General features: G+C 39.1%; 1 protein-coding gene across 8 annotated transcripts in view; it reads left to right on the top strand.

Annotated features, from left to right (window-relative positions):
- Positions 1-400: 400 nt before the first annotated feature.
- cobll1b (cordon-bleu WH2 repeat protein-like 1b) overlaps positions 401-23,426 on the top strand; it is a 39,566-nt gene continuing 16,540 nt past the window's right edge. Inside the window, exons 1-3 of one of the 8 annotated variants that reach the window (XM_026912404.3) lie at positions 401-714; positions 958-1,050; positions 20,498-20,680. In XM_026912404.3, the coding sequence (XP_026768205.3) occupies positions 677-714; positions 958-1,050; positions 20,498-20,680 (314 nt within the window). In that variant the 5' untranslated portion in view covers positions 401-676. The other 7 variants (XM_026912411.3, XM_053234455.1, XM_034304586.2 and 4 more) reach the window with 7 other exon arrangements.

The raw sequence follows: 23,426 nt of genomic DNA, 5'->3' as shown, positions 1-23,426 counted from the left end.
AATGATACAGGAGCAGTGACTTTATTTAGAGAAGATGACCAGGAGCAGTGACAAAATGACACAGGATCAGTGACTTTACTCAGAGAAGTTGACCAGAAGCAGTGACTTTATGCAGAGATGACCAGAAGCAGTGACAAAATGACACAGGAGCAGGGACTTTATTCAGAAAAGATGCACATATTGTAAGCAGTGACAATACTGGGCTACATGAACTGCTTCTCTCTGTGTCCTGCATATTGTCCCTGTTGTATGTGGGCTTTAAGCGCAGCACATTATTCACTGTTCATTTTTGCTGGGGCGGAAAATACGACCCAGTGTACAGCGTGGACGCGTTGAGAAAGCTGCGCACTGTGTGGAAGAGGAGCGCAGGGGGCGCTTATTGGCACAGACTCGGCCCATCGTGTCATGACTGGAATATGTACTCTGCTGTCTTCCACTGCAGAGTTAAAGAGCAAGTGTGTGCAGGCGGGGATCCGAAACAGAGAAGCGACTGTTGAGTGGGCCAGGACTGCTAGAGAAAGGAAAAAAAATGGTAGGAGTTGCAGGATTCTGAGTTTCAAAGGGAAGCGGGACACAAGCAGCTTGCCTGGGTGGAAAACGATGTGGAAAGCAGTGGGGCAGATAAGCGTTAGTGCTTTAGGGTTAATTAAAGTGACATTTTAACGCAGAGAGACTGATGAGAGTTGAGAACCGTGAGGATCAAGGAGGAGCAGGGTAAGTTTCATAACTTGTGACACATTTTCTTTGGTAATTACAGAGGCTCATTAGAATATTTTCCCCATCAGTAACACTGGAGCTTTGTTATAGGCGCAGCCGGCGCACACAGCTCACTATTCCTGCCAGGTTGCTTCATTGAGCTCAGAAGGTGCGCAGTCAGGAAGTGTGTGTCTGTGTGTGTGTGTGTGCGCGCGCGCGCTTGCTTGCTTTTCTTGTTTCAGGGTTATTTTTGTTTTGCAGTCCAAGGCATTGTGTGAGAGGCATGCAGCCGAGCAGTGGAATGGATGGAGATGTTTGTCAGGACGCACAACACAGCCGGCCAATGCACAAACGGTAAGCTCTAGATTTCTGGACTAAATGGGGTTACACTCTTACACTCATTACCATTGTCAGGTCATTGTAGTCTAATGCACAGATTCTCAATCCAGTCCTCAGAGACTCCCAGCCAGGATATTCTGTTTCAGTTCCTAGCACACCTGAGCCAGGTAATCAGCTGTCTACAGCAGGGTGTAGCCACACCGTTTACACTGGCGTGACCAGGTTAGACCCAGTGACTTTATCAGACTGGAAATGAAGGATGGGGTAAAATACTAATCCACCTCCATACAAACTGACATAATGTGATTGCTTCTATATGTGTATGACCAGAGTAGGCACACACCTAAGCAACAGTTGTTTGCCATCTAGCAAGCTACAAAAAAGTCATCTTTAACATAACAGTAGACTAATGATGTATGGTAGTGTTATGAATTCAGTATAATTAGATAATGGTAGCTAATGTTGTACTGAAAACATCTACTGTTATGCTTCCAAATAATGAGTATTGTTAACATTGAGCCTGGGCAGTGTTTGCAGACAAACAGGTGAGCAAACACTGGTCAGCCTCAGTGTCGTGGTCTGCGTTAGCTAGATAAACTTGCTAGTTGTTGTACATTATACTATTGTTAATTGCCATCACATTATTGGCCTTTGCAATACAAATTTTTCAGAATGTTTTGTGGGTGTTTTGATGATTGGGCTGTAAAATTAGACCCAAAATTTCCTGGACCCTTCAGTACATCTAAACTTGCATTTGTCACTCTCGTTACTGCAGCACTTTGCTATTAGTCTCACTGTAGATACTGAATAATTAATAGTATTTACTGAATAATATGCTGAATAACTAAAAAATAAGCTGGGATTTAAGGGGTTAATGCAGTTCCACCAGTAGTCATGATGCAGCAAAAGTGTCACTAGTATTTTATATTTATATTTATATTTATATATTGCAAAACATATTATAGTTGCAGTCTCAATGTGTAGCATTATAACTGCAGTATGATTTTTTTCATCCAGTGCACTTCCACAGTGCTTTCTACAATGGAAATTTTAATAGAATTTTAATAGATGTTTCAGTATTTACTGTACGTATAGAGCATGTCCATGAGATATCTGGCTTTGTCTCAATTCGTAATTTTCCAAACTCATCCATTTCCAACTTGGCAACAGACATTCAGTGTGACGTACAGTCTGTCGCTGTAAGGAAATGACATGGCAATGACGTAATTCATATATTAAAATAATAGACGTGTTTCATTTTACGGATTAAGGACTAAAGGAATAAAGCATCACAAAATGGAAAGAAATTACTACAGCAGAGATTCAACTGCACTATTATAGTTTGTAAATTTGCTTCCTTTGTATGCTAGTCTGCTACTCACCACTTCTCTCTCTTTTTGTTTCATACAAGCATACACACACACACACACACACACACATACACAAAACTTGTCAGTGAGGTCAAGAGTGTTCAGAGATGACCCTTTAAAGTGGTGTGCATGTTTGTTGTGCAACATTATCTGGTTGTATTGCTGTTTGTGACTTTCAAGCTTTAATTAACATCCTGGTTCTTGCAGGCTTTTAAACAACCTTTGACTTTTCCCTGTTTCCTGCCCCAAAGTAGAGCAAAGAGGGATCGTGGGAAACAGACCATAGGGAACAGAGGCAGGAATCATGGTATTACATAAAGTATAGTTCTTCTAATTTGTGTATATTCAGGAAATTACGTTTTAATTAGAGCTTTAAAGGCACATGTCTTATCTATCAAGAATCATTTCTTCAAAGATGGTTGGAAATTGCACCACTGCTTGTTTATTCAGGCGAATCACATAAGACAGATAATATCTTTAGCGTTCCAACAAACCCAATAAGGCTCAGGAAGCGTTAGCTATATGCAGAAGATATAAGTTCAGAAGCATGGAGCTGAAGTTGGCTGAATAGTTCAGTGTCTGTGGTCTTAAATACAAGTCAATAATTTTGAAATTAGTGCTCAGGTTCAGCTTGCTGAGAATGAAGTAAGCTGTCAGCAGTCCAGTAGCTGGAAGCATTTTCTCTGGGAGTGGCTTTCAAACGGCTGTCACTCTTTTCATGAAGTTTATCCAGAAATACTAGAAATGCTATTTTAGTTTTGCTATTTGGCATATGAATTGTTGATAATATCAGATGTCAGATATGGGTCATTCTTTTAGTGCAACCTGTCCTCTTATGGCTTGTCTGTCCTTCTTTATCTGTGCATCTCTATCATTTTCCGTCTACTGTAATTAAAGTGAGGTAGAGAATTCAAATGTTTTCATAAGAGCCTACATTTGCTTCTAGAAATATCTGATGTTCATTGTCAGGGGACTTCTATTGGGAGAAAGGGATTTTGTAATACAACATGATCCCTAATTGCAGGGAGATGATTGTGTAATATGGGTGCAGAGCTTTGGTGCCTCTGGAACTGCTACCCAATGCTGACTGTGGTGAAACTGTGTGGTGAAACTGTCTGGAAAGCCAAACAGGCCTTAGTCACTCAGCTGTGTCTGTGCTGCACTACCCCACACACACTCCTGTCAGTGCTGCTTCCAGCGTAATGGCTTTTGATGACTGGGTTTTCTTAAAATCAAGACAGATTAACTACCTTGCCATCACTTATATAAGTCCAGTGTGTGAAACTTCAGGTGTTGGAGAGGAGTCTGGGTAATGAAATGTATTTTGCACTGCTGGAGCTGGCAGGCTCTCCCTCTCGACAGCTGGTCTTGGAATTTGCCGATGAGAAAGCCAAAAGTGTGGGTTATTGTTCACCTATGATGTCATTTATTCTTTTACTCAGTACCAAAATATCACCATGGACACATTTATTTGTGAACCACAGCACAGAGCATTGGGTTACTGTGAATTCTGGCCGGTGTTTTCATTCTTTGAATTTTTTGCACTTTTCCCCCAGTTGTTCACACACATGCTCTAATTCAATAATGATAGCTATCATAATTACTGTGAATGAGAAGTGGTAAATATGAGGTAAGAGTAGCGATGGGGAAATAATCAATTCCTTTATGCATTATTATTCCAGAAGTGCCAACCTCTACAGTTTAGCTGTAGCATAAAGGATTTTTGACAGTGATATGGGAGACAGCTGAAAACCTACTCTATTCTACTGTTTCAGATAAAGCAGCAGTCAGACATGGTAATAAAATTGCTCAGTGCAAAGATAGAAGATGATGATTAAAGACAATTACTACGTCCTGCTTATGTCATCGGTCAGTATGATTTGGATCATTGCCATTGTCCCATGAGTTTCGCATCCATGCTACTGTCATCCCATTAGTAGCTTTTAAAAGGGTGTTGTAGCAATGGCCACAGTGGCCACAGTTTGTAATTTAAAAAAATGTCTGACACTGCCAGAACTGTCTACTGTCTTTGGTTGCAATGGCACTAAATCGGCCACCACATTATGCATACTGAGACCACTGATATCAAATCATGATCAAAGAATTCTTTTACGATGCACGATTTTTTTCTGTGACGACAAAACTGTGTTACAAATCAACCAATGTAAACCCAGCTTTACTGGATATTTTAGCTTTGCTCCATCTTTCTGTAAGTGGGTGGGACTGTGGTCTTCTTACTCTGGACTTTTGCCTTGCCATTGTCTTCTGTTGCTTAGTGCCCAGATAAATATATAGGCGTCTCATCCACTGTGGTAAAATTCTGTTTTTTTCTGTCTGCCTGCTAGGATTTTCTTGTTAGTAATGTTGGCACCTCTGTAATTCACTTTTGAGAGATTTTGCACTGATGTACTCAGGCTTCTACTTTTTTTTTTTTGGGCAGTCATGGCCTAATGGTTAGAGTCTCGGACTTGCAAAAACCACTGCTCCGGTGTGTGTTCACAGGGTGTGTGCTCCATCTGCTCCGGGTGTGTGTTCACTACTGTGTGTGTGCACTTGGATTGGTTAAATGCAGGGCACAAATTCTGAGTATGGAATCCCTTGAGCAAGGCACCGCACCCCCAACTGTTTAGTTTTAGTTTTAGTTTGTCCCACTGTTTTCTGTATGTAAAAACACTGTTAGAAATGTAGAACCTTTAAACATTCAAAAACCCTAGCAGAACCCCCTTTTTTCACTAACAGTTAGAAATCTAAAATTGTTTTATAAAATTGAATTGAAATCAGGTTGTGAGGTGCCTACACATTTTCATCCACAGGTAAGATAAACATTTAAGCTAGAATTTCTGTTAAGTTTTTTTTTATTGCCTTAAGTGTCTGCAGGTCTTTAGTGTATACTAATATAATTGTGACTACATGCTAAATTTATTTCCAGATCATGAAATATAGGTTTAATATACTAACATGAGTTACAGGGGTGCACATACATAAAACTCCCCCAGTGTTCTGCATAATGCTCACTCTGTCTGCACGTGCCATACATCTACAGTACATACCATATGTCATGACTCCTCCACATACCACACGGACATGCACATACACTTTCCCCTCCCATCCCGCTCTCTCAATAGCCCCATTTAACACCACTAGGTCTGGTACTGTTTTGCTGAGGTCTGAAGGAAAACATTTCCATGGACCCTAATGGACCCTAAAAGAGAGTGTAAGTGCACGTGTATCCTTCGGTCCTGCTCAAGGTGTAGAGATTCATTCTGTTTTAGTCATTGTCCAGTCTGAGCAGAACTACAAGGTTCTCTGGTGAATTATTTTGCCCTTAAAAGGAAAAAGACGTGTGTACCAGGGATTGGGGAAGCTAATTAAAGTAAATAGGATGTTTTTGGGGAGATAACTAGGTGTTCATTGGGGGGTAGAACGTAGTACTTAGGGAGAAAATGAGGTGACATTAGCGCAGACTGGGCTGTTTTTGTTTCGCTGTTGGATGCAGAATAATGAACATAAAGCTAAAGGGCATTGCACATGGTCTGGATTTATGGATTATAGGGGTTCAGAGACAGACACGGCTAATAACTACATTCTGGAAGATGCCATGTGTGATTTCAGCATGCTTGTGAATTCCTCGTGTGTGACGTGTATTTTTTGGCAGCACTACTAGAGCCCGTGATTTATCTCTGTTGTGTATCTGTACAACCGGCCTAGGAGCAAACACACACGCATGCCTGGCCACACATTTCCTCTTGACACATGGAAACCCAATTCTGACACAGACTCAATGCTTTCACAATTATACCTACCCATTAAAACACACAAACACGAAGGCATGAAATGATGCATCAACAAAGCATGTTTGTTATGGCTACAGTACAAGAGCCTGAAAAGAAACTGAAAAGAAAGAAGGTTATAGTGAATACTTATACTATGATATGAATAGTATACAAAACCACAGTTGCAATGCAAATACACTTGCAAATTTTATTTACATTTTAGGCAATAGTGTGTCAATAAAATAAAAGAGATATCACAACAGTCTCTAGAGTTTACACAGTCTGGTGATTTTGTGCATTGTGCAGCTGCCACATGATTGGCTGATTGGATAACTGCATAAATGAGCAGGTGTACAGGTGTTCCTATTAAAATGGATGGTGAGTGTATATATAAACAATATTTGGTTTTGCTTACAGTATGCCAGTGAAACAGTAATGCCATGTAAAATCACATATGAAAACCATCAATTTTATTTTTTTTAGTGTATACAAAAATAATGAACCATCTGGGAAAATTGAACATTGACTATGCAAATATAGTATATATTATAACATCCAATTACTTATAACTGTCAGGGTTGCAGTGGTTCTAGAGTCTATCCTGGGAACACTGGGCAAGAGGTGTGAATATACCCGGAATGGGACGCCATTTCATCACAGGGCAGCATCCACACACATATTCACACACTCATTGACACCTAGGGGCACTTTTAGAGTAGGCAGTTGACCTACCTGCATGTTTTGGGGGGTGGGAAGAAACTGAGAACGTGGATGAAACCCACATGGATACATGGAGAACATAAACATAAACAGTAGCCCAAGCTGAGGACCCTGGAGCTGTGAGGTGACAATGTGCCACCATAAATTCATATTCATACTAAATTCAGTATGAATATGCAGATGCAGATGCAGTATGATGAACTAATAGCTGGCAATTTAGAAAAACTTGATTTTCAGTTGTCACTGTATATTGCCCTGCAAGCAAGCAACTGCTGTTCTAAATTATAATTCATTATATAATATCAGTATTTCGTGGCACAAATGATATCTTTTTGCAGAGCTGAATAAAAAAATTACTGGTTATTTATATAAATCTGTAACTAAATCTATAGTCCCCCACTATATCTATAGTCCCCCCAAAAATAAATATTCTTATACATTCTAGTACATTTATTCAGCATTTTAGGATAAAACGATAAGTCCTAGTGAAGTCTGCTCAGTTTTTGTGTGCTCTTTGTTTTTATTTGAAGCCACTAAGCATGTGATCTGTTACTAGCTTCTGTTTCTTTGGCAAGTATTTCTGCACAGACAATGCACCGTTGTCTTTGAAGAAAAGATGCTGTGTAATGGTCATAATTATGACTTCAGATGCAATGCCATTTTTCTGCATTTATGTAAATGTTGGCGCTTTACTAACATACTTTTATTTCTGCATGTTCTACCCCTTAATGACTGACACACAGTTGTATTAAGGCATGTGTTTGTTGGGAGCCTTCAGTGTAGCACTCAGAACTCCTAAGTGTAGCTGGCTTATCTTGTAAACAGTACATCATATTCAAGTAAATTTCTGATTGGAACAAGTTCCCTGCTGCTTCTTTATCTAAAGCCTTGGCAGATACTCTAACCAGTATCCAGAGAGATTGCATTTGTGTGTGTGTGAGAGAGAGAGAGAGAGAGAGAGAGAGAAAGAGAGAGAGAGAGATTTCAGCTGGCCTTGGCTTGTGTCTGTGTATGTGCTGGGAACTTTGTGTTCAGGATGTATTAGGCCCAGGAGAAGCCATGGGTGAATGACAGGGTGGCCGTCCATCAGGGAGAGACTTTTTTTTCTGACCTTTGCCGGATGCTACATTACAAGTAAATTCATTGAAACCTCCCATTAAAATGAGCATGAACATAAGCAGAGCTCTCTGGAGAAACAATGACAATGTTAATGTTTGATATTTGATATTGTATTCATACCCAACAAATTGAAGATATAATTTAATGCTTACATTGTGAGAGACGTGAAACACCATGATTTTATCAATTTCAGAATCAGAGTATAATGTCCTCTGACTGCACTTGTTTAAAGTGAATCCTAATGTGACTAAATGGGGATCGCGGATGGCGATTTTTCTACTTAACACAACTCGCTCTTTCAGTGAACTCTATTTTCGCCTTCAGATTTAGCATTCAAATCCAATGTATTGCTTTCAAAATTGTAACAACCTTAGATCTCTGCCCTCACTGCCCCAATTTTTGTCGCATTATTTACTGGGTGGAATGGACTGATTTATATCACAGTGCTGTAATCTCTCTGAGATGGTTATATTCCTCTGTGAGAGAGTGAGAAAGGGCTAGTGGGGTTTTAGGGGGCAGCAGAGGGGTGCAGTGTGGGAAAAAACACTTTGTTTTGGTTCAAGTAAGGGGGTATGCGCAGAGGACATGGTGGTTTCACATACAGAATGACTCTCTCTCTCTCTCTCTCTCTCTCTCTGTCCACCATCCCCTCCCCCCACACACAAACACACACACACACACACACACAGTGTTATTGGAGTAATGGTCTTCCCAGACCTTCCCTAAGAAGCGTCTGTTTACTGTTAGTGACCTCTCTTACAATATTACCAGCTGTGGCCCTGGCTCTGGGTTTTGTCTTTCCATTGGGAATATCTCTCTTTCTCTGTCTTCATTACACACACTCTTCTGCTGCCTTACCTCCTGTCAGATATCCTGCCTTATAACAATACTTCTGGAGGGCTCAAAGCACACCTATTTTACACTCAAATCCCTGAAACCTACCTCAGTATCTGACACTTTTCTGGCACTCCTGAAAGGCTAGACTTCATTCAAAAGCAGTGAGAATTGCATTTGTTTTAACATGCAGCCATGTTTTGCAATCCCAACAAGTATAATGCTTTCATTTATGGTCATCACACCTTGCAGGCAGCTTTGCCGACAGATCTTGTCAGCACACTGTGTTTTTAACATTGCCCCTCTTTTCAAAAGGAGACAGGAAAACTGGCAAGATCAACATTGTCCTGCAGACTGGGGCAAGGGGGATGGAAACTAACGAACAACAAAAAGACCCCTCTCACCATGTAGCTGTGCTTTACTTGCACTCTGTATAAGAGAGCCACCGCTGTGATCTCAAGGTCACCTCTTCCTGCCTTTATGCTTTGCCGCTCTCAATGCAGCTTGCTGAATAAAACTTTCCACACCGCAAACAATGATTCAGAAGTCCAAATAGCCTACTCGCTGAAGTATGTCAAATAGCCTGAGAGTTATTTTTTGTGTAAACGCCAGTGAGATTATGGGTCGTGTTTGAACATGCAGGTGTAATCTCCTCTTAAAGGATAAGAGTATTAAGAGGATAAGAATTTTTTGGGCCTCTCCCTTTTTTTGTTAATTGATTATTTCGGTGGTATTTGTCCTGTTCTTGTATTGTTCTTATTACAGCACATTCACAATCAGAAATACGCCTACATTTACTGATATGTCAACAGAGCTCCCATGAAAAAAAAAAAAGTGTCACAATGTAATGTGGCCCTGAAAAACCAAGGTCCATATTACAAACTATACAAAGCGAACAAATCAAACATGGAAGATATTTCTCTATTAAACTACGAGAGAGACAAGGGAATTAGGCTACAGCACAGTGTAACGTGTCCTCTGACTGTAGCTGTATATAAAGTAAATCCCCAATGTTGACTGAGCATTTGACGAAAGCTACACTATACTGATATGGCTGTAATTTTCCATTGCTGATTTCCTTGTTTGCAGTATACGGAATAAAGCAGAGTGGGTGTTGCTGACTAGCTCAGACATTAGCTCATTTGGCCAAACGCTGAACGCTTTCAGTTTTATATCAGTGCAACAAGTTCAATATAAAATATAATGAATGGTAACAGCAGCTGAGTGAGACTGAAGATGATGCGGCTGGCTGTTTATACTCTCCCACAGTTTCTCTCTGCCTGATTGCTTTCATGATCAATGTGTCAGCAGCCCATCTGTCTGCAGGTTTAAAGAGCTACAGCTGGCTTGGCTTGGCTTAGTTCAGCTCAGAGCTCTTTCCTGAGCTGTCCCAGCATCATCTTGTCATCCTGAACACATCACAAATGCAGATCATAACTGGCCATGCTTAAAACAGATCTATTGTACAGTTGTGATTTGTGGTACTAATGGAAATGCCATTCTGAACATCAAACCAAGAGGTCCCAAGTGATAATTTAGCACCATATTATCCAAATAACAATAAGGATGTGTACTAGATCTTGGATCAGGGTGGCATGTTGGCACAGCAGGTTGTCTTGGTCACTCTGGGGTTCCTCTGGCTACTCAGGTTTCCTCCCACCTCACAGACTCATGCTGGCAAGTCAACTGGCTACTCTAAATTTCTGTGTTTGTGTGTGTGTGTGTGTGTGTGTGTGTGTGTGTGCGCCCAGTGATGGACTAGCATCCTTGTTCTCCTGCACCCAGTGTTCTAGAAGTGTATTAATTTCATGTAATACTTATATAAAAACATGTTTTGTTGCAAAGCATTTTATGCAAATACTGGTTCTTCAGATATATGATAAATCTTGCAAAAAGTTTTCAAACAAGAACTATGATTAATTCAATTCCACTTGATTTATAAAGTGCTTTAACATTAGACATTCTCAAAAAGCAGCTTTCCAGAAATCCAGATATAGATTTAGATACAAAATGAGAAAGCCAGAGGTAACAGTGGCAAATAAAGACTCCCTGAGACAACATGAAGACAACTTTGAGAGGAACCAGATGCAAATGAGAATCCGTGCTTTCTGGGTGACACCAGATAGTGGGATTATAAATCATTACAGTATGCAGCTGTAGAAAAGTAAAGAAAAACAGTATTAAGTGTGTTGAAAGGATGTTTAGTATCATATTGTGAACAAGTGTCTTGGGATAAATACAGGACAGTCTTCATGATTACAGCAGCAGCTCTTAGAACGCACAAATCCATAGTATGCAGATGAGATTATACACGAAAGAAAGGGTGAAGCATAAACTGTTTTTGAGACGTACAAATCTTCCATGTATAACCATCCACAGCAGTTGTATCTGTATTCAGAGAACAATCACTCACTACAATGACTATTTGGCTCATATGTTGGCAATCTTGTCTTGACTAAATGATAATCACTATATCAGCAATCGATACTGAGGGAAATTAATCTAATCAGCAATTGTTGTGTGTTGATGAGCTATTGTTTCAGACATCAATCTTTTTTATCACAGGCTGGTTAGGTTAACTTTGCACTTCAAAAGCACAGGCTTGGTAAATTCAGCTTTTTGTCACATGGGTTAATTACACCACTGGGGCTCAACATGTCTGTGCAGGAATGTGAGTACATATATCATGCTGTTGCAGTGCAGTGAAGACTGCACCTTTTCAGTTCAGTTACATAAAATTAAAATTCACGCTTTTACATGTTCCATGTGTGTGGGTATGTGATGGTCAAACTTGATATTTATATAATATTTCATAAAATACAAACTAAGTATGGGTATGGGACATAGTTTACATGTAGCAGGTTTGATGGCTGCATTAGAGAGGACATATTCACCAAGCGTGGGTAGATATTATCAGAACAATCCCAGACGATGCAAAATACACATACAGTGTCATTTAAAGAAATTACTGATACTATGTTGTTTTCTATTCTGTGGCTCTGTAAGCTTTACTGATACTTTATTAATAAGTTTCTTCACTGTAAATGCAGACAGAAAGCTTTTCCAGTTCTTCTTTTCATATAGATTTTAGCCCACCCCAGAAAGACCTCCTAATAAAGCCTCAGACTTGTAATGAACAATTTTGCCTGAGTACTCTTAGGGTTCTAGATGGAACATATATCTCCATCTAGCTTACTTGAGACTACTCAGTATTATTTGAGACTGAAAACAGCTTGATATGGTTAGAAGTGAATGCATTACGGTTTAGACCTACAGTTTGCATAGTGCTAAATTGGTAGCAGTAAACTTCCCTTACTAGTTAACAACAGCAGCCTTGTAGGTTCAGTGCAAACTAAAAAAGCAGACTTCAGACACCAAACATGTTTTTGCTGATCAACTACATTTGAAGTAAGAGGGGGGTATTGTGTAAATGTCAGCTGCAAGAATGCACATGCCCTCGCTTAGGCTGATAAAGATAAAGCCTGATTGAATTAGTGCAAGTCCTGCCTCATAGTTTCAGACACAGTATGAGAGATAAGTGTGTTAATGCTTGGAGGGCCGCAGCATAGTCGTTTATCCGCCTTCCACAGAGTCAAAGCTGATTACTAGTCTGCTTACAATTGTCTGAGGCTGCACTAGCAGAATCATCTACTCTTACACACACTCTTACGCACATGCGCACAGCTCTTCAGCAGTGGAGGGGTTCTCTGTGACAGCTGGCTGGAGTGAGAGAGGTATGCGAAGCCAAGCTTTCTGATGTCATGAGCAAAGGCGTGGCATTAAGGTAGTTCAGTGTGTATAGGCAGCTTGAAGCTGACTCTGTGTGACCTTCTATCTGGATTTGTGGACTATGACAGCTTTGTAAACAGGGGGACCTAATCCAGTGGATCAGGAGGTAAGAGAGTAATGAATGGGGAAAAATGTGAAAAGATAAAATGGTTTCTTTTACCAGGGTTGGTTTGGTTTGCTAATAGTGTGTTAGGCAGCATTTAACACTACAATCTGTTTTACTCAAAGCCAAAAGTATTAAAGATTCATTGCACTGCTTGACTGTTATATTAGTATACAAATTATTTTCTGTACACTAAAGTCATGCAGAATTGAATATATGATAACCTTTAACAAGATTAAAAAGTTATTTTATAATAAAAAGTTATTTTTATTTCATTTCGTTTATAAAGAATAGAATAAGTTAATTCCCAATGGACTGCTTTGAACTGTTCCTAAAATAGTCTGGGTGTAGTCCAGTAGGTAGCTGGACAGTTTTGGTGCATTGTTCAGAGCCCAGAATATAAACCCACCTTTCCTCAGTGGAGCAGTGGGTTACAGAAGCACTGCAACAACCAGCTGTTTTACAGCCTTTAGCCCAGAGTATTGCACCAGTTTTTGGTCATGACCTTGGCTAAGTTACAAGCCAGCTATGAACTCAGATCCCTTCTTTATTGACTGTCTAGACATATATTTTTTGAAAAACTGTGTGTACTTACAATTTGAATATTTGAATTATTCTCTTTATAATGTCTTTCTACAATGGCATGATGTAACGGTATTTATCTCTGAAAGCTTCAGTACGGACCAGCTGTAATAACGAGAACTGGAATGTATGGAATCCACACAACATTTATCTCTGCCTCCTTTCAATATCTGACCTTACATACTTTGTGCTACCTCAATGTATTAGTCTCGATTTCATGCATTTAAAGTAATGTGTATTTACATTAGATTTGAAAAGCCAAGTCATCTCTGCTGAGTAAGTAATAAAAACATTAATCAGGCTCACAGTAGTCACTCCTCAGCCTCCCTTATTCAGCACCCACTTTATTACTGCTGCTGAAAATAGGGAGGTTGCCCTGTTATGCATGGCTAGTGGCTAAAATCAGATCAGTCTTACTGGGTGCATGCTTCAGTTGATGAATAGAGAAGGTAATTTAACCTTATAAATGTAATGTAAGTTTTTTTTTTTTCCTTCCTGATGAATGAAACCATTATCAGTGATTTTAAGGACTAGTGGAAACACGATAATCTTCATGTATTATTCCCACCATTCATGGGTGATTAGCAGTAGCTACTGCAGTTGCCAATGCAGAAACAGTAGCACAAGTGGTAGAACTTGGTTAAATAGTCGAGTGTGCATTCTACACTGACTTCTGCACAGAACCAAACTGCTGTTTGTGTGAAATGTAGTTTATTATCTAGTCTTCTTGATTGCTATGTCCTAGAGTGAGGCCTGGTACACAATGTTCATTCATCTATGAGAGTGAATTTCTGCCTCGTCACATGATATTTGCTATGCAAATATCACACAACCCTATATAGCATAACTCTATAATCTCTGACCTGAGATTGAACCTGTCCCGCATTCTCAAAGGAATAGGGTAGCATTTCACAGCTCAATTATATTATTTATGAGTCAATGTGTGAAATGTTTTGCATCCTGCTAAATTATTGTTCTATTGTTAAACTCTTATTCAAGTGCAATTTCAGTTCACAGACTTTTATTGGTTTTATTGGTTCTAATAAAGCAATAATTTTCCAATTTGTTTGCTCATCAGTATTCTGGGGGATCCTGTAGTATCCTTTAGTTCATGACTGTTGAGCTTGTTGCAGGAATAGAATCATCTGTGGCCTAAATCTTTAGAGTCAGTACTTGTTTAAGGAGTTTATCGATATCTGAACACCATGTGCTCTTCACAGCTTTCTGCCTGCTGTCTGTGCTCTTGAGCCCTTCTTTTAAGGGCATGCAAACCATCTGCAGCTGTGCTGCATACTTCTCCAGCACCAGGTGTTCCTGAAACAAAGTAGGCCGAATGCCCACCGAACATCTGTTCCCATATGTTCCTGTGGCACTGAGCGACGTGCTGAGTTGGCACTGGTACAGTCTGTTGATGCCATTAAGTACTCAGACACTCCTAGGCAGCGGGAATGTCAGCAACCTGATTGTACTCTATCAGTATCAGATGTACCATTGCTCTTCACATCTATCTAAAATGTAGATTAATCTACTGATCTACTGGGGAAAATGTGTGAGAAAATGATTTGTCACAGTGGCGTGTTTTTTTTTCAGTAGGGTGTCAATGCCAATTTTCGGTTAAGATTGCTGTGAAATTAGGTGTGCCGTTGGTGAATGAGTTTGCAGTGATCAAATCTTGGTGTTAGCCAGTTGGAGCAGGAGGAGGGCTCTGGCAGGTCAGGCTGGAACATGTCAGGTGTTGAAAAAGCACAATGCTACTGTGTGCAAATAGGGCTTTGTGTGAGACACCCCGTCACATGTGTACTGTGCTTACATGCCTGTCTGAATATTAGAGCCAGAGGGGTAAACAGAGCTCTTTCACCAGACAAACTGAACTCATTTACCAAACACTACCGGGAAGCTTCTGTGTCTTTTGGAGGTATTTTTCAAAGTAAACATTCACCATCCAAAGTCTAGATCACTTTTCATCATTCCATAGCTTCCCTTTGACTCACATGAGAACAATTATCTCTGCCCTATGATAGTTGATTAATGTTTATTAATGGTGATAGTTGTGGGGGGGTTGTTTTGATATGAGGCTTTCATATTATCTAAAAGAATAGTGTACTTCATTATAGTTTAATGCCAGTTTTGCAATGAAGAGGGTGATGATTTGTAAAAACGTTGGACTTTGGAACTTCTCCGTGTGAACCTGTGTTTGAGCACATGTCTATCTACATTTGCTTGTGTTCAGCCCATTAGACATCAGAGATTACGGTATTGTAACCTCTTTTCAGAATCATTATTGCTGAGAAATGTATTTAGATAGTATTTTAGATACTTTTATTATTTTGTAAATGCACTGTCAACTAATTAGCTTCTTACTGTTAGCTGTAGCTTGTGTGGTGACTTTACCACCTACTGCAAAGATAGAACAGTACTTCTATCTTCTTCTTCATTTGAGATTTCTGAATTTCTTTTTTTTATACCATTTTTCCTCTAGCTGACTTGAGATGGGCAGGACAATATTAGGTAGAGTGGATGTCAAAGTCAAAGTCATTTTATTTGCTACATGCACAGTATGTCAGAGACAATAGTACATTGAAACACTTGTGGTGAGTATTTGTAAACGTCTGTAAACATAGAATATGATATTGGAATGGGTGCAATATTTACTTAGCGCCTTGAGTGCAAGAAAGGCGCATTATAAATAAAATGTATTATTATTATTATTAAAGAGCAGCAGAGGATAACAATGAGTATGTAAAGTCAAAAAAGAGCAACAGAGAATAAAGTGACACAGTGGTAAATGTCCTATAAAAGTAAACTGTGTAATGTGCTTAAGGTGACATTTAGCATGCTTAAAGTGACACGCAGTTATTTAGTAGTTTGATGGCCTGCAAATAAAAACTGTTCCTCAGCCTGTTTGTCCGTGACTGTAAGCTTCGTAGGGGCCTACCAGATGCTAGCTTGACAAACAGGTTGTGGGTTGGATGAGTGCAATCCGCCATAATATTGTGAACCTTCCTCAGGCAGCATGTCTGGTAGATGTCCTTTAAGTTCCAGAGTTTGCTGACTGTAATTCGCTCAACTGCCTTCACCACTCTGCAGGGTCTTGTGATTGGTGGCGGTACAGCTGCCAAACCAGACAGTAATGCAGCCACTCAGGATGCTCTCACTGGTGCAGTGGTAGAAGTTTGTGAGGATGTTATGGGACAGATCAAATTTCTTGAGCCTCCTTAGGTCTACCACTGTACCAATCAGAATTAACCACCTGCTTATATCAGTGACCCTGAGAGAATCTGAAGACTTCTCACACTGGCTTTTTTTGCCTGAGTGTGAGCAATACTTCATCTAGTTAGAATTTGTAGCATTTTATACACTAATGTATACATTCATTTAGTGTAGTAGTTTATGTCTGGTAATGCTGAGTAATTCAGAATTAGCATAGAGTGTCTGCACTATGACTGAGATAATCATCTTCTCTCTAGTATGGTAAAAAGCTATTCAAGCTGTATTTTTGCTTAATTATTTTTTATTATATTCATTTACACTGTGCACAAGACAATTTCTGGCAATGATTTCATGTTTCATGATAAAATCTCAACGTTATAAATGGAAAAATATGTTTGTGATCTTGCTAAGTTTCACTGGAAAAACTTACAACCCTAAATGGTTAATAAGTCTCCTGCCACAGTGTGATATTAGGCAGTATAAAAAGCTAATTTTAAACCATTTTATTAAAACAGATGTGGTATGCACACGCTCTTTACTTATCAGTCTAGCTTTCTTAAATTAGCTGGAAGAGACACATAGCAGTAAAGTGCACACAAACCACAGTCTTACCTAATTTTGCTGTTTTATGTGAGAATTGTGCCACTAGAAGTATGTACAAAATACACAAACGCAGCACACTATGACTCACAACTTGTGTGAAAACAAAAGCATTGTGGAAACCTTGCTTTGTCATTTCTACATGCTTTTCAAGTCCTAGCACCGTTCCCAATTTGTTTACATCACTAGGGAGATGCCACTTTCAATCAGTATGCGATCTGACATGCCCACTCAGTTCTGATCAGGCAGAAAACTAGAGTTTTTGTACCTTTTAGTTATATTTAAATAGGACTAAGATATACAGTATAGTGTATGTTTCCTGAATATACCATTGTTAAATGCTTGTTAATTGGATCTTTACTACCACAATTTTTTCTTTTTCATTTTTTTTAAACTGTGTTGCCAGGGGCTTTAAATGAACAACACTGTAGGTCCCACTTTTGTGTAAACCCTCAGAAAAAAGAGCTCCAGGTTCTTTGTTCCCTAAAGGGGTTCTTTTTAAGCCCTCTCTGAGTTTATTGTAGGGGTCTACATAAAAGCTTTAAGGGCTTCCTACCAATCGGATAGGGTGTAGCCTAGCACATGCCTACTCTGAGACACATGAAGCTAGCCAACCACATCTTTTCAACCTGGTACTGATGCTGCAGCACAGGGCAGCGTAACACACACAGAAGGACTATCTGCACTATCTGCCCCCTCTGCATACATCAGCTCATAGACACCCACTATTGGCTCTTGTCATTGTGATGGACAGGGGAGAGAGAGCATGCCATCCCTCCCACCCAGCGAGCATGGTTAGTTTTGCCCACCAAAGACCGTTTAAAAATGGTTTCTTATGTATTCTTTATATAGTTAAGGGTTCTAAGCTCTCTGAAAGAATGCTAAATGGTTAGATTAACATTTATTCCAAGACTCATTTATTTTCAGTTATTTTTCTCCTAAAATGTTATTCTTTTCTAGAATTTAAAGCTAAACCATCATTATTGCTCCTAGTTAGGCGTAATTAAATTAGGTTTGAACTTTCAGGTTTGAGTCTTGATTACCACCATTTTGAGATTGCTAGCATTCCTCAAGCTGGTATAATTCCAGCATTGAGCAAATCTGATTGGTGCAATTTACCATAAAAACACTTGTAACAGATTTCTATCAGAAAATCTGAATGAATTAAATGCTTCTGTGGGTGAAGAGGGTAAACCTGACTGTGTAGCTTAGTCCATAGAGTACAAGGAAGTTCTATTACACAGAAAAGCCAACTTGTGGAATATTGGCATTTCTCATCATACATATGAAGGAAGTCATGTATTAAAGGTCAAACCAGTTTGTCTTCCTTTATCCAAAACAATGTAGTTTTACTGGAAGTAGCTGTTGAAGATGTGCATCATGCCTAATTTATGTGTGTTTGTATACTGAGTTTCCTAAAATAGATCTGTGGAAATGAAGCAGATGTGCAGCACTGTGCGGCTTGGTGGCTTGAACACAGCAAGCCTGCTTGTTTCAGATCTTTCCTGTCTGAAGGTCGAGATGAAACCTAATGGTCTGCTGATTTACCCTTACAAAAACAAATGTGTGTTTGCTTTGCCTTACTCCTTTTCTCAGCTTTAGTCAAATTAAAGATAACATGAAGCCTAAACATATACATGTTCTGGGGCTTTCTGTCCCCAGCAGGAGGATATTTACTTCCCAGTGAAGGACTCTACAGGGAGTCCACTAAATCAAATCACAGTCATGTCATTAAAATAATATACAGTGTGCTGTAGTTAAGTGTGCTCTATAGCAAACCAGCAGATGGTTCTGTGGGATTTGTGTGTTATATCTGTATGCTACATGTCCTGTTTTTTTTTTTTTTTTTTTTTTTTTTGGCAAAATTGTCATGTTTAGATTATTCAGGCTTTTCAACCAACTTTTCTGGTCCCCACTGACTGATGAAGTCTGAAATATTCGACCTCTAATCTAAATATTACCGCAGTACAACAGAGTGTGCTGGAATCCAATGTTGTGTTAAATCACTAAGTAATGCAAAGTTGTGCAGTCATATCCAGCAAAATCCAGCTGGTTTTCATGTCTATACGATCTTATAAAGGTTAGCGTGGATCTTATTTGTTGTGCATTCATCTGCGACCTCCCCCTTTCCTCCTTCATCTCCCTGAATAAATCACTTCATTCAACTGTCTTGTGACTTGTGTGTAAAGTGGATCCAGCCTGCTTCATTTAATAGCTGTTTGCTTTGACTCTTAAATAAAGGATCACTTACAGCCCATTTCACACAGAGTTTAGTCTGATTAGGCTGTTTTCCATGATAAACCAAAGAGCTCTGTTTCAATTACCATAAAGCTCCAAAGAGACAGGAGTCTAGATTTGCAATATGAAATTCAGGTTTATTGTGTATACCAAGGTGTACCAATGTATAAGTAATGTTTATGTTTTCTGGAATTGTATTATTGGGTTGCTAAGAGTCACATGGCCTGTTGATACATACAAAGTACCCTTTAGCGCTGCCCCAACCAGAAAGACTTACTAATTCGGGGACTTACTAATTATTTTATTAGTAGATTAGGGGATGGGCTTAGCTTAACGCAGTCACTATGGAGTGATTGTATTTTATAATGGATAAACGGTCTACAGCACAAATACTGAATTCTATGAATCAAATTTGAGCTACGCCATATGCTGTCCATGATTTGGTGTTCGATGTTTCACGTTCCCATAAATTTGATCTTGAAAGGTGGTTTAAACTTCCATACTGTTATGGAATATGTAATATACGGTATGTGTATGTGTATGTTTACATTTGCAGCCACATAACATTTAGCTCAGTATTTTGAGGTTAGAAAAATGACGAGTATTAGCTTTAATTATATCTCACAGGGTTAGCATTGAATTACCATCACAAATCTTGAACAGTTCATTTATGGCCTCTATGCTGTTTTATATAATTTAGTATTCTATTTGTATGATAGCCGCTTGTGGCTGTATTTGAGTATTGAGGTTATAAAAATGATAAGAGTACTACCCTAAATTGAAGTAGATCACTATTTATTTATGGAACCAGAATGATCTAAAGATGAAAATATTGTGTTTGATATACACCCTTGTTTTCCCTAAATGACAGCTTAGTGGGGGAGTCCAGGCAAGCACTTGGTACTTGATTACTATCATTTGCTGGAAATGGACACTAACAGAGGCCAGACCCCTGCATAAGATCAGTTTCATATGACGTAATAGTTTAAACACACTTAATCATTGCTGCTAGCCAAAACACAAGAAATGCTTAAGAAGTGTGTATCTAAATAATCAGATCAGTGTCTCCATTCTCTCGCCTATCTCTGGCCAAAATCACATCATTTGCTCTCTGTCTTTTATAGGAGGTCATCTAAAAACAAGGCCCCCCTGCCTCCAGCAGTGGTGCATGGTCCGTGTGTGTCATCTCATGCCCCTGCAGTAACACACACTACCATGGAGCAGAAGGAGAATCTGCTGGAGCAAGAGCTGCTACTGACAGTGGTGCTGCCTGAAGGAGTGGAGAAGACCACAATGGTGCATGGGAGGTGAGTCACACCAACAGCTGACCAGGAGCCCAATGCAACATGTAACACAATACAGCATCTGCATACGACTTGATGAAGTGTAAAATGTGTGATAAATATACAGAGGTGAGAAACTATGGGATTTCTGCTCAGAGCTTATGTTAGTGCTGTATGGTAGGGAAAGTTCTCAAAGCTAGAATTTAACCCAGACGAGGTAATCAGATGGTGACACTTCATGCCACGTGTCAAGAGGTGCAGTGGTGGTGTGGAGCTGCTTAAGTTTAGGTTCTCGTTACTTGTTTCCTTATAGCTTTGATGAAGAGCTCTTTCTGAAGATGAGTGGATGATTTCTGCAGCATAGTTGTTGTAGTGTGGTTGTTTGTCACGTGCTGCTCAATGTGCTTTGAGGGTTTTTAGTGCTGTTATAGATGTTTGTGGTTACAAAAGTGTATTTATCTGCTTGGCTTGAGTGATATGGATTTTCCTTGCTCATTATTTACATTTTTGATTAAATATTCTGGTTAATGATTAAATCACAAAGATTATACTAGTCAGTTACGAATCAATTCAATCTTGATACAACCTTTTTATTTACTCATTTCATGGCCTTTTAAACAAAATCTATAATATTTAATAGGTCAAACGTACCTTACGCACTAAAAATAAACTTAAATATTAATACCTTAGTCTTGCTAAAAAAAAAACACCTTTGGGTTAAAGGATACACAGCTGCTAAAATGTTTTTAACTGCCTTAAACCGAACATTTATAGCCAAAGAATCCTTTGACAGGAAAACTGGCATTTTGGGTTTAAAGAGGCCACTTGAAAGGGTAAGAATATAACCTGCTGTGTTCAACAGTCTTTCTGATGCAATGCTACACATACAGGTATGTACACACAAGTGTTGCAATAATATAGAAGTGTCTTTCTCAATGGACTTTACTCACAGACAATTTTCTACAAGTATGCAGTAACTTCAACCATGAATCTCCTCTACAGACAGTAATGTCGAAGTGCTTTTTTTTTTAAATTCCCACAATTATGTTCACAACACATGGGCCAGAAATAAGGTTACAGTGCATGTTTGATTTTACCAAACTAATAACTAATGCAAAATAACAGAAAAAATGAATTAAAAACAATTGCTTTGCAAATTTGTACATTTTGCTACATAATATAATCAGTGTCACTGGATACCATGGCAATGTAAGAGCATGTAGGAAAGTTTCCATTGTCCTATTATACAGCTCTATGAGCTAACTGTAATAATTATGAAGCTCAGCTACTGCTACAGAAGTGCTTTCAGTGGCAGCTTGTCCATAGGGGTACCATATACACCAGGAGTTCAACAAATGTTAATCCTCATTCAGATGAGTTAATCCTCATTCAATACATTTTAAATTTCATTGAAATATGAATTACCTCTTTTGAGTGACCAATGATTCAAAATATGTTGCTATTTGACAGATATAAGCCAGTGTTTCATTGATTTGTTCGCCTTTCTAGATGTTGAGCTGTCATGGCAACGTGCTGACTGCCCCACCTAGCTTCCATAGAGTTATTATTGCACCTAGTGGCTGAAAATGAGTACTGCACAAGCTCTAATAGGGGCCCACTGGGGTACGACTCACCAAGATCAAAATTAAAGCTAATAAATGTACGTAAATAAAAGACAAAGTACAGACAATGTGTCTATGATGTGCAGAACAGCAGGCCGAGTGCCGCAGGAAATCACAGCCGTGCCAATATTCAGTATAACAGCATGATTGCTAGTGCGATATTTTATCTTTTTTTTTTTTTTTATTTTTTACTTTTATACAGCTGTTTTAAAAAAAAAGAAATTAATATTGAGTAACGGATGTCTCGGACACAATACTGCCAAATAATTTTGAAGAAGCCACACTCACTGATAGCCTGTTGGCTAGCTGGTAAGCTAGCTCACAATGATTTGTACATTACTGTTAAAGGTGCATCCGGTGATTCGTTTGCCATGTCCACTGATTATGTAGCTAACTCTACAGTAGTAATGGTTTCAGTGGGACTGTTGCTAGACTTTTATGTGGCAGTCACATACAAGCGGAGTGATACAAACAGTGAAACGTCCCGATGCAGTTATACTAAATATAAGCACTCTTGGAACGCTGCTCATGCAATCAAATTAGTGGACCACAACTAATGGTTGTATAATGTAAGATACACTATATGGCCACAGTGGAACCTTGACCTTAACACTCACATGTGCTTTTTGAACATCCCATTCCCAAGTTAGTCCCTGTTTTGCTGTTATAATATGTGTGTGGATAATGTTCTCACATCAAGAATACAATGTCCAATTTTTTTGGTGTAGTTTCAGGTCTTTTGTGTGGTTTTTGAGATACAGTTGGGTTGGAAATTTTTCTGAAACCTGCCAACCCTGGTTAATGACGTTAGCTTTGTCTTTGTTTCACACTTTGTGACAATAGTGATGGAAAACACACCTGCTCTGTTAAACACAGTTGAACAAATGTATGTCCAAAACTGCTTAGAACAAGCTGCTAGACTGTATGATGTATGACTGACTGAATGTCGTTGACTCTCAGCTGCCTATTATGGAGTTATTTTAAAAAATTGCTAGATGGTAGCCTGTGGCATAAGTCAGTTATGAAAGCCTCTCAACTTTGGTTGCTTTGCAGACTCCAGTAGACTAGACCAGGGTCTAAGAATACTACAGAAGCCTGATAGAGAGAAGTTAATATTTTTACTGAGTGAGTATCTTTTCAGTGCAGAT

Source organism: Pangasianodon hypophthalmus, chromosome 5 (assembly GCF_027358585.1).
Source record: "Pangasianodon hypophthalmus isolate fPanHyp1 chromosome 5, fPanHyp1.pri, whole genome shotgun sequence".
Lineage (NCBI taxonomy): Eukaryota > Metazoa > Chordata > Actinopteri > Siluriformes > Pangasiidae > Pangasianodon > Pangasianodon hypophthalmus.
The sequence above is the reverse complement of the archived record's forward strand: the minus strand, read 5'-3'. Positions and strand labels throughout refer to the sequence as shown.